This window comes from Garra rufa, chromosome 2, assembly GCF_049309525.1.
Source record: "Garra rufa chromosome 2, GarRuf1.0, whole genome shotgun sequence".
NCBI lineage: Eukaryota > Metazoa > Chordata > Actinopteri > Cypriniformes > Cyprinidae > Garra > Garra rufa.
The window spans coordinates 4,869,031-4,881,700 of record NC_133362.1 but is presented as its reverse complement, the minus strand read 5'-3'; the positions used below and the strand labels follow the sequence as shown (position 1 = coordinate 4,881,700).

Here is a 12,670-nt window from a genome sequence, read left to right as displayed (position 1 = left end):
ATTTACGCTCAATTTTACAAGTTTCTTTTTTGAGAGAATGGGTATTACTGTTGTACCATGGCATAGTACATTTTTCTCTAACCTTTTTCAGCTTGATGGGGGCAACAGCTTCTAATGTATTAGAGAAGATAGTGCCCATGTTACTGGTCATTTTGTCTAGTTCATTTGCATTTATTGGTACACATAGCAGTTGAGATAAATCAGGCAGGTTATTTGTGAATCTATCTTTGGTAGCAGGAACAATAGTTCTGCCCAGACGATAGCGCGGAGCTATATAGTTAACATCAGTAATACGCAGCATGCACAATACAATACAATACGCTTTGAGGTACGATATCTATATCAGTAAAATCAATTCCATGTGATATAATTAAATCTAGCATATGATTAAAATGATGAGTGGGCCCAGTGACGTTTTGCTTGACTCCAACAGAGTTTATCAGGTTAATTTATAGGCTAAATAATTTAGTGCATTTAAGACAGTGAAAACATCATCATAAAACAATACCATTTTTACATAACCCTTTACAGTTTTGGAAATGTGTTTGCGTGCTATTCATTCTAAAGGTGATTCTTTATACTAATCTTTTCCCCCAGAGGTAGATGCATGCTTCACTGTTAATGTTATTATTATAACTGGGTCTATTATATTGCATTCAGTTAGAGAACAAAAGAAAGGAATGACAACATGATCTGTACATTATTTGTTTGTATTGCTTTTTACCTTCTCTTCTCGAAAAAATTCAGGAAATTTTCTATTCTTCTATTAGGCTATAGGATAAAATGTAGGCGGCGGTGTTTTATTTTGATGATTAATGTAAAATAAAGCTAAAAGAATACTATTTTGTGAGTGCGGATCATGGTCTCATATAGCCTACTATGAAAAATCAAGTATAATGAACACAATACAATGCAGCGGGAATGGATTGGGAAAGCATGCGCATTATGAATTTGTGGGTACAGATTCCAAAAACAAAGGTACGGTTTACAAAATCAGAGAAATTCATGGGTATGATTTATTCATCTGTGGGCACGATTTGTTAAACCAAGGGAACCGTTTAAGAATTTGCATATGGTTTATAAATGAAATGCAAAACTGTTGCCACAGATAGTTTTTTCTCCTACAGGTGACTTCCCGGGCTCCGTAGGTTTTTTTAAAATTCAATTCTTATCACATGACTTCATGTTGGAAAGTCTACAAACTCACTGTGCTTGAAAGTTTTGTTCTACGTCAGAATCTGATGAAGATGCTCCTAAACAAAAAAGAAAATTTCTTCAATCTTACAATCTTAATTTCAAACTGCAGCTGCGATCATTTAGTCATTCATATTAAATGGCCAATAATTATTGCACTTACCCTCAATGTAGATTTCTGCTGAGGTGGAGTCTGTGCCATAAAAGTTTGAGGCGAAGCAAGAGTATCTGCCTGTGTCTTCTTCAAACGCCTCTGCTATGATCAGAGTGTGATGCTCACCGTTAGCGATGATCTGAATATCAGGACTGTTTTCCAACTCTTTACCCTCACAAAACCACCTGGAAAACACAATCAGAAAATTACATTCTGGACAGGAGCACATACAGTCAAACCAAAAATTATTTAGATAATATTTTTAATAATATTTTACTAGTGGATGCATGACATTTGTGTAAGTGAGGATTTCAAAATAAAGTACACTGTGACATATTATAGCCAAAAAAATCTTCATACACTAGACTAACAGTAAAACTGATCAAATTTGGGACCAAAAATTTCATTTGACACTTTGACCTGACCATGGTTTGTTTTGACACAGTTTAACTCTGCGTTCTTGTCATATTTTATTACCATTTTCTAAACTACATGAAATAAACTGTGATAATGTGAGAAATGTTGCAGTCTGAATAAATTCTGGTTTGACTGTATCTACGAAAACAAACAATACAATGCAATAAATTAATGAATAAAAGTGTAAAACCTGCACACAAATAATGTCTAAATCATGTCTGCATGCTTTCGTTTTTAATTTGACCTCAGTTGAAAATCTAATGAATGTACATTTAGTTGTATACTTTCATTAAGAGACTAAAACAAAGATCTACAAGTTTCAGCCTAGGCTATTTATAATAAATACAATGCATGTTTAATTCATTACTTTAATTTTAAGTGTGTTAGTGACACAAATGAATGCCATGCACTAGTCGTGGTTTTGTAGGTTCATTAATACATTAATGCAAAAAAAAAAATAAAAAAAATAAGATTTAACAAAAATGACACTAATGTTAATAATCTCAGCAGATATAAATTGCATAAAATATCAAACCAGCTGCATATTATTGAAATTTTCAGTTTATGACTGGCACACTAGGCAAACAAATTAAACGTATGGTTAATATGCAGAATGTTGAATATGATGAAGGGGCATAATAAATAGTCAAAACTGCCTAACTAATGTCTAAATAAAGGTCACAAATAGCACCACTTCAGCACAATTAAAGTGCATCAAGTACAAAATTATTTGATCCAATTTAGCAAGGTACATAATATGTAAATGTATTTGTATACTTAGCATGAAATAAATGTATTTGAAATACATTTTAGTACATTTATTTAGCACTAGGGCATTTATACAAAGTGATTAAATGCAAAAAAGTTAAATGCATAATCATTTAATATGAAGCTTTTAAATGCAACAATGTTAAATGCATGATAAATGTATATGCAATTATTAAATGTAAAAATTAATACGTTAATGCAAAACAAAAGTAAAAAAAGAATTCACAAAATGACACTACACTGTAAATAGTTTTCACCAGATTCAACTTAAAAACTTAAGTTCAGCAGCCGCCTCAAAATTTTAAGCCAAATCGGCTTAAAACTACAAGTCATTTTAACTTATTACAATAAAAAATGAGTTGATTTAACTTGTGAGTTGAAATGACTTAAGTTGATTTAACTTAAAATTGTAAGGCAGCTGCTAAACTTAAGTTTTTAAGTTGAAACTGGTGAAAACTTTTTACAGTGTAATGTTAATCATCTAAGCAGATATAAACTGCATCAAATCTCAAACTTAAATTTTTAGTCTATCACTATCAAACGATGCAAACAAATTAAATGGTTACTATGCAGAACGTTGAATATGATGATGGGACATAATAAATAGTCAAAACTGCCTAGCTAATGTCAAAATAAATGTCACAAATATCTCTATTAACAAAAATAAAGACTAAATGTCCATTTTCAGGCAGGATTCTCTTGAAAAAAATAGTTTATTTAGCAAAAGCTTATTAGAAAACTTCTGATTTGTTATAGAAAATAACAATGAGCATTAAATGTCATTGAAAAACTATTCAACATGCACACACAACACAGCAAGCAATTTTTAACACCAAATGGATGAATGACACCAGACACATTTTTATTCCACATTTTTTAGGCATTTAATGGCAAAAATCAGTTAACAGACTTACAGTTGTTGGACTATCAGATACCAAGCTGGTCACTAATGAAGTGATTTTTGGCATATATCAGTTAGTGTTAAAGAAGATATTCAAAAGCAATTCAATGCATCTCACAAATCATCCAAAAACACAAGACAATGTGCAACAGTGTTCATTCAGTAATAAATCAATGAGCTAAAAGATATTCCTGAACCCACAAATACAACTTTACCACAGTCTTACCTAGAACATTATTTCACTTCAACTCCTGCCGTTTCCTAAAATTTCCTCCCTGAAATTTAAAGCGACTCTGAAGAGACGAGTTGTGGAAATATTTTTTACTTTTGGTTTACTTTTGTTTTGCATTAATGCATTAATTTTTACATTTAATAATTGCATATACACTTATCATGCACTTAACATAATTGCATTTAATAGCTTCATATTAAATGATTATGCATTTAACTTTTTTGCATTTAATCACTGTATAAATGCCCTAGTGAAAAATAAATATATTAAAATGAATTTCCAGTACATTTATTTCATGCAAAGTATCCTACAAATACATTTACGCAGTATGTACTTACTCTGCTGAATTTGGAACAAATAATTTTGTACTTGATGCACTTTAATTGTGCTGAAGTACTGCTATTTGTGACCTTTATTTAGACATTAGTTAGGCAGTTTTGACTATTTATTATGTCCCTTCATCATATTCGACATTCTGCATATTAACCAATGTTTAATTTAGGCATTTAATGGCAAAAATCAGTTAACAGAATTTCAGTTGTTGGACTATCAGATACCAAGCTGGTCACTAATGAAGTGATTTTTGGCATATATCAGTTAGTGTTAAAGAAGATATTCAAAAGCAATTCAATGCATCTCTCAAATCATCAACAAAAAAACAAACAAAAAAAACATCAGCAACACGACAAAGTGCAACAGCATTCATTCAGTAATAAATCAATGAGCTAAAATAACTTTACCACAGTCTTACCTAGAACATTATTTCACTTCAACTCCTAACATAGCTGCATTTAATAGCTTCATATAAAATTTTCATTCATTTAACTTTTTTGCATTTAATCACTGTATAAATGCCCTAGTGAAAAATAAATATACTAAAATGAAGTATGCTACAAATACATTTACGCATTATGTACTTTGCTGAATTGGAACAAATAATTTTGTACTTGATGCACTTTAATTGTGCTGAAGTACTGCTATTTGTGACCTTTATTTAGACATTAGTTAGGCAGTTTTGACTATTTATTATGTCCTTTCATCATTTTTGACATTGTGCATATTAACCAATGTTTAATTGAGGCATTTAATGGCAAAAATCAGTTAACAGACTTACAGTTGTTGGACTATCAGATACCAAGCTGGTTACTAATGAAGTGATTTTTGGCATATATCAGTTAGTGTTAAAGAAGATATTCAAAAGCAATTCAATGCATCTCTCAAATCATCAAAAAAAAAAAAAAAAAAAAACATCAGCAACACAAGACAAAGTGCAACAGCATTCATTCAGTAATAAATCAATGAGCTAAAATAACTTTACCACAGTCTTACCTAGAACATTATTTCACTTCAACTCCTAACATAGCTGCATTTAATAGCTTCATATAAAATTTTCATTCATTTAACTTTTTTGCATTTAATCACTGTATAAATGCCCTAGTGGAAAATAAATATACTAAAATGAAGTATGCTACAAATACATTTACGCAGTATGTACTTTACTCTGCTGAATTGGATCAAATAATTTTGTACTTGATGCACTTTAATTGTGCTGAAGTACTGCTATTTGTGACCTTTATTTAGACATTAGTTAGGCAGCTTTGACTATTTATTATGTCCTTTCATCATTTTCGACATTCTGCATATTAACCAATGTTTAATTGAGGCATTTAATGGCAAAAATCAGTTAACAGACTTACAGTTGTTGGACTATCAGATACCAAGCTGGTTACTAATGAAGTTATTTTTGTTAAAGAAGATATTCAAAAGCAATTCAACGCATCTCACAAATCATCCAAAAACACAAGACAAGGTGCAACAGCGTTCATTCAGTCGAGTTGTGGAAATATTTTTTACTTTTGGTTTACTTTTGTTTTGCATTAATGCATTAATTTTTACATTTAATAATTGCATAAACACTTATCATGCACTTAACATAGTTGCATTTAATAGCTTCATATTAAATGATTATGCATTTAACTTTTTTGCATTTAATCACTATTTATTATGTCCCTTCATCATATTTGACATTCTGCATATTAACCAATGTTTAATTTAGGCATTTAATGGCAAAAATCAGTTAACAGACTTACAGTTGTTTGACTATCAGATGCCAAGCTGGTCACTAATGAAGTTATTTTTGGCATATATCAGTTAGTGTTAAAGAAGATGTTCAAAAGCAATTCAATGCATCTCACAAATCATCCAAAAACACATCAGCAAGACAAAGTGCAACAGCGTTCATTCAGAAATAAATCAATGAGCTAAAAGATATTCCTGAACTCACAAATATAACTTTACCACAGTCTTACCCAAAACATTATTTCACTTCAACTCCTGCCGTTTCCTAAAATTTCCTCCCTGAAATTTAAAGCGACTCTGAAGAGACGAGTTGTGGTTCATTCCACGGCCGAAACATGGCTGAAATGTGCTGGGTTTGATCCATGACCAATGAGGATCATTTCTAATGAGTAAGACTCTACTTTGAAAGCCTGAGCTGTGGGGGAAAGACATCCAGAGCTAGATCTGCACCTGTTCAGTCTATTTTTCCTCTCGACTCACCCGCGGCACAGGAACCCCTGTCAAAACCGGACGGCAGCAGCATCCCTAGAGCTAAATATAGAACGCCCTCTCATACAATCACCAACACAACCAACACTAATAGATCTGTCAGCTATGTAGCAGGCATTTGTCTCGGAGAGAGACACTCTTGTCAATTTTACATTTTTACATTTACTAATTTAGAACGTTAAAATAAAGTTTTAGGATTTTGGAAAATTTAGAGAAGAATTATGAAGTGAAATGTTTTTAGACAGGATTGGTCATGTTAAAGTCGGGTGAACATTCTTAAATTGTGCTTTGAACAAAATGTTGAAAAGTGAAGTTTGGGTCACTGGAGGATGATCTAATGATTCTGACATCACAGTCTCTCGCTCAGCTGACCGCTTGTAACGAACAGCTGTCCAAACACGTCACCTGTCACACGGACACGCTCAAAAAAGCAAGGGTTTCCTTGACCTTTCAGTGTGGGAAGTTTGTGTTGAGTAATGTTACACTAACGTTTCACCAATGACACACTGATAACCATAATGATGTGTAGGAAAGAACTTCTTAAACTATGGAAATCACTTCATTAATTGGATAATCTTATATAGTTTGTTATACTAAAATAAATTAGAACTTAGAAGTATTGGAGGTTTTTCAGACAGTGTTAGGGGTAACGCAAGCTACATAATAATATTACGTTACTTACTAGTAAAGTAACGCATTACTTTTGAATTGAGTTAAAGAAGTAATGCAAGTTTCTTTTTTGCCCCATTTATTGATTAAAAGCTCTCCTGTCCCCATGTTGAGAGAAATTGTGAGTAAGATGTTACTTTAGTTCTAGAATAAATGTGAACATGCAATAATTCATCTCACTCACTTAAAAAACAGATACAGTATTTTTCAAAATGAATAAAAACTGTGAAATTCAACGCACATCTGCAATAATTAAATATGTTAAATAATACAAATATTCTTTATGTATTTAATGCCATTTTATTAACCGATGTCTTTGCTGCCGACCTTCGATGATCCAATTCATCCATACTAATAAGCAAAAATTACTCAAGATTATCTTTTTTTTTTTTTTTATTGCTAAAGAGTTGACATTTTTTCTTCTGGCGTTTAAGGCTTTTACATTTGCCAAAAATAGAACTTTTTATATTAAGTAACATAATGCATTACTTTCCATAAAAAGTAACTAAGTCATGTAATTAGTTACTTTTTTAGGGAGTAAGTCAATATTGTAATGCATTATTTTTTTTAAAGTAACTTTCCCCAACACTGTTTTTAGAGTCTAATAGAAAATGCCAGATGATTATATGTCGTTATTAAATGCAAAAATGTCAAATGCAAAACTTAGTATAAAATAAATGCATATTAAATCTATTAAGTACACTCCTAAAAGTGAAGGTGCTTCACGATGCCATAGAAGAACCTTTTTTGTCTAAATGGTTCCATAAAGAACCTTTAACATCTGAAGAACCTTTCTGTTTCACAAAAGGTTCTCTGTGGTGAAAGAAGGTTATTTAGATTATAAAAAGGAAAGAAAGAGATGGTTCTTTAAAGAGCCTTTGACTGAATGACCAAAAATAATTATTCTATGGAATCACTGTGAAGAACCTTTTGAAGCACCTTTATTTTTAAAAGTGGATAGTTCAAGTTAATTAACAAATTCACTGACATATGGCTCAAGACTTACAGATATAAAAATTGTAATTAAGCTTTATTTAGAGTACAACTTGTGCACAATGAACATTTCTTAATATTCTTAACCGTAAAATTTGTTTTAATGTCACTATTAATGAGGAATGTAGGATCTTTAAATAATAATGCAAAATATTTAAAGTGCACCTAAAATATACTTGCAATAGTTCCATTTTAGCTAAATCAAATATACTTAAGTATATCTTCAGTTCGACTTTAGCACTACTTTCGCACAATTAAAGTGCATTAAGTACAAAATTATTTGTTCCAGTTTAGCAAAGTACATGATACGTAGATTGTATATACACATATTTGCAGTGTACTTAGCAAATACATTTTATTATATATATTTTTCACTAGGGAATATATACAAATTTATATTAAATGATTAAATGCAAAAAAAAAAAAATTAAATGCATGATCATTTTGTAATGTTAAATGCATGATAAATGTATATGCAATTATTAAATGCAAAAAGAGTTAAATGCATGATAACTTATATGCAGTTATGGGTAAAAAAAGTTGCAAATATGACCAATGTATGCAGATATTAAATGCAAAATTGTTACACGTATGACCAATTTATATAAATTCCTTAAATGCAAAAACATTACAAGTGTGATCAGTTTTTAAAAAGGTATTAAATACAAGAAAAGCTAAATGCATGATCAATTTATATGTAGTTATTAAATGCAAAATAAAGTTAAATGCATGATCAATTTATACGAAGTAGTGGGGAAAAAACTTAGTTTATTCAAACAAATTTTAGTCGTATTTAAATCATAGCTGAACAGAGAATATGTACATAACGTATTATTAAGTCTATTTGTAGTTAAACTTTTCTAATCCATTTTTGTCTTTTTATCACACTAGAGGACTAAACCATGTATATTACGACAGATGTTCAGTTTCCAGAGAAGCACAAGCTGTATATCCCAGCTTAAGCAGCACATTTCCACAATCTGAGTCACACAGCTCTTATGATTACAAGTTCTCTGAGACTGAAAGATAATAACTCTTTAAAGTTCACAGAGCCTCAAGCCAGGAGTTTTTGATTTCATTTCATCTGCAAATCCGCTTTTAGTAAACAAACATTATTATTATCACCATTTTGTAAGAAAGTTCATTTTGTGTGGTTTATTTCTTAAATTGTGCCAAAGTAAAAACTGCTGTTCCCAGTCGTCTCCGCACTACTTGCTCAATAATTTGCTAATCTCTGTACCCCTTTAATATCTTGTTTACTGTTCTACTCTTTGGCAAAGTGTGCTCTACTAAAGATGTAGGCTGATAATTTCGCCTGCATTCTCATAGCATCATATTTCCGATGCGGCAAAATTAGAATGGCTGAGCTCAGACTGCATGTTATACGCTCAGCTTTCACAAGACGTCTTTGTGCTCATACCCAATGCTTGAGAAACTAGATCATGCATTTGCTAGCAAAACCTGTTGCCAAGATGCTATGGTGTTATAGCTCACTTGTGAAAAAGTACACTTTGGTACCTAGTGTAATTTATATCAAATGCAATTATTTAAACTTAAATGAATAGTTTCATTACCAACATTCTTCAAAATATCTTCTTTTGTGTTCGAGATACACCACCAGTCAAAAGTTTTGAACAGTGCGTTTTTTAATGTTTTTTTAAAAGGCGACCCAGGCGATACTTCGAGCAAAGTTTCATGGTGTGTCGAGCCTTCTTAGTGTTGTAAAAATATCGATTTTGATGCGCTCAAAGTTATGCCCCTAGTATTCCCATTCACCGGCCATTGACCACAAAACTAAATCACGGTCAATCTCAAAAACGGCTCGTTTGTCGTAATTATGCTTTTACATATAAGTTTGTCTCGTTTACAGTAAAAAAACACCCCAGGTTGCATTTTGGCAACAGTTATCCTTTAAGTAAAGATCAGGTTCCATGAAGATATTTTGTAAATTTCCTACCGTAAATATATCAAAACTTAATTTTTGATTAGTAATATGCATTCCTAAGAACTTCATTTGGACAACTTCAAAGGCAATTTTTCTGCATCCTCAGATTCTAGGTGTTCAAATATTGTCCTATCCTAACAAACCATACATCAATGGAAAGCTTATTTATTCATCTCGCTTGAATCTCAATTTCAAAATATTGACCCTTGTGACTGATTTTGTAGTCCAGGGTCACCTTTGTGAAATTCACAAGCAATTTCTGAAATAAAATTATTTAAAGTTTCCCCCCCCAGAGCAGCTGCTAAGGTTTCTTACTATTTTATGCATTTACAAGGTGGCTGTTTTCTATGAGCAATAGTAACAAAAAATGCACTAATCGTGTGCATCAATAAAAGCAGTTCAAACTCACCGAACTTCAGGAGCAGGCAGTCCTCTGACGATACAATCCAACTGGACCTTACTTCCCTCAGGAACTTCCCTGCTTTTGAGTTTCTGTATAAACTGTGGAGGTTCACACACAGGTTCCTCAGAGCGCTCAGGCTGAATCAGAGCCGGTTCCTCACACACCGGCTCCGGTTCTGGTTCTGGTTCCTGGGGCTCCTCCGTGACTCGACTGTTCTCCATCGGCTCCTCCATCTGTTGGTTAAGCATTATAGGTCTTTCTCGATCTTCTGCATTAACAGAGTACAAGGTGCCATCGAGCTGGGTTTTGTTTTGGCATCGGCTCCGGTGGGTTTTGCAAGAACGAGGGCGAACTCGCTTCGAGCTGTTGGCTTTAAACAGAGATGAAAGCTCTTCAATAAAATCAGCTGCTTTGTTGAGGAACTCCTTCTTGGATTGGGTCTCCAAGCCGTATGGAGCGTTTCTCTGAGGTCTTTTGAAATCCGGTGCAGGTTCCCTAGCGCTTCTGACGTTTCTGATCACATTGTCTTGGATGGGAGTCTGGATGGTTTGTCTTTCTGAAATGACCTCTGTTTCTGGAGCGGGATTGTTGGAAGCAACACTACACTGGCTCATCGGTGGATGTGCGTCAGATCTCTCCTCACGTTCTCGGGGATCACTGCTGAACGATTTGCAGGCCAGATCGACGCTCTTGTCCAGTTCTTCCTGGCTCAGGAATGCAGACAGGTCTGGGAACTGCGGATCCACTTTCCCACCGGAATCATCCGCTTTTTCTTTGAGCGTCCCGTAGACCAGGCGGCGAGGGCTGTCTATGCAGCTGGATTCGCCGTGTCTGTGATGGGCTCGGGCTTCGGCCAGGTAACTCTCACGCAAAAGCTGCGATAAGGATGTGGGCTGATCCATGCTGTTCTCCTGCATGTTGCTGAAGACAAAAAGAAAGATTAAGAACATTGAGATGACAATAATAATCATCTACTGCGGTGAAACTGGGGGAATTTTTGGACTTTTGACAAAAGTGTTTTTTCAAATTCTTTCTGCTAACCCAGTCATTTTTAATAGTAGCTTTCAGCAAAAGTCTTATGTTTCTAAATATACAATCAAGCCTGAAATTATTCATACCCCTGGCAAATTCTGACTTAAAGTTACTTTTATTCAACCAGTTTTTTTTTTTTTTTTTTGACCGGAAATGACACAGGCTTCTCCCAGAAGATAAGACGATGTACAAGAGGCATCATTGTGGAAAAAAATATTTCTCAGCTTTTATTTACATTTGAACAAAAAGTGGCATGCCCAAAATTAGTCATGCCCTTTGCAAACTGTCACAGTCCAAAATCTCCTTTAAAAAGCATTAAACATCTTACTGATCCCAATATTTGAGTGGCAGTGTATATTAAACTTAAGCATTAACCAAAAAAACTAATATTTCTGTAGAATAAAAGCCGATTTCAATAAAAATAGGAAAATGCAGATACATTTTAAGCATTTTCAACCAGCAAATTTTTTTTTTTTAAACGGAAATGACAGAGGCTTCTCCCAAAAGATAATTAGGCGATGTACAAGAGGCATTAAAAAGCATTTATTTTTTAATAAATGCTGTCCTTTTTAATGTTTTATTTATCAAAGAAAGCTGAAAAAAGTATCACAGGTTCCAAACAACCGTTTCCAACACTGATAATATATCAGCATCTTAGAATTATTTCTGAAGGATCATGTGACACTAAACACTGGAGTAATGATGCTAAAAATTCAGCTTTGCATCACAGAAATAAATTATATTTTAAAGTATATTAAAATAAAAAACTATTCTTTTTAATTGCAATAATATTACCTTTTTTCTGTATTTTTAATCAAATAAACGCAGCCTCGATGAGCAGAAAAGTCTCCTTTAAAAAGCATTAAAAATCTTACTGATCCCAAACTTTTGAGCGGCAGTGTATATTAAACTTAGGCACTCCAAAAAAAAAAAAAAACTTATATTTCTGAAGAATAAAAAACAATTTCATTAAAAATATGAAAATGCAGATACATTAAGCATTTAATTTTTTTCTACACAACAGAATTTCTCTTAAATCATAAGATCAATCATTATATATTTAGTGCCCTGTGAATATCAGAACACATTTGGAACAACACATTTATAATTTCCAGTTTGTAGGACAAAATATTTGGCTGAGATGCAACTATTTAATAATTTCTGGAATCTGAGGGTGCAAAAAATCTAAACATTGAGAAAATCACCTTTAAAGTTGTCCAAATGAAGTTCTTAGCAAATTACTAATCAAAAATTAAGTTTTGATATATTTACAGTAGGAAAATATCTTCATGGAACATGATCTTTACTTAATATTCTAATGAGTTTTTGACAAATGAAAAATCGATAATTTTGACCCATAAAATGCAATTTTGGTTATTGCTACAAATATACCT

At 32.7% G+C, this 12,670-nt stretch overlaps 2 protein-coding genes across 2 annotated transcripts in view; both read right to left on the bottom strand.

Moving 5' to 3' along the window:
* The window catches only part of mypn (myopalladin), a 31,296-nt gene extending 20,135 nt beyond the window's left edge, over positions 1-11,161 (bottom strand). Inside the window, exons 1-4 of the mRNA XM_073834542.1 lie at positions 10,844-11,161; positions 10,251-10,783; positions 1,358-1,533; positions 1,208-1,253 (exon numbers count right to left, since the gene is read on the bottom strand). Coding sequence (XP_073690643.1) covers positions 1,208-1,253; positions 1,358-1,533; positions 10,251-10,783; positions 10,844-11,161 — 1,073 coding nt within the window. The remainder of the gene's footprint in view (positions 1-1,207; positions 1,254-1,357; positions 1,534-10,250; positions 10,784-10,843) is intronic.
* Positions 11,162-12,336: 1,175 nt separating this feature from the next.
* LOC141325811 (myopalladin-like) overlaps positions 12,337-12,670 on the bottom strand; it is a 27,442-nt gene continuing 27,108 nt past the window's right edge. Inside the window, exon 19 of the mRNA XM_073834541.1 lies at positions 12,337-12,344. Coding sequence (XP_073690642.1) covers positions 12,337-12,344 — 8 coding nt within the window. The remainder of the gene's footprint in view (positions 12,345-12,670) is intronic.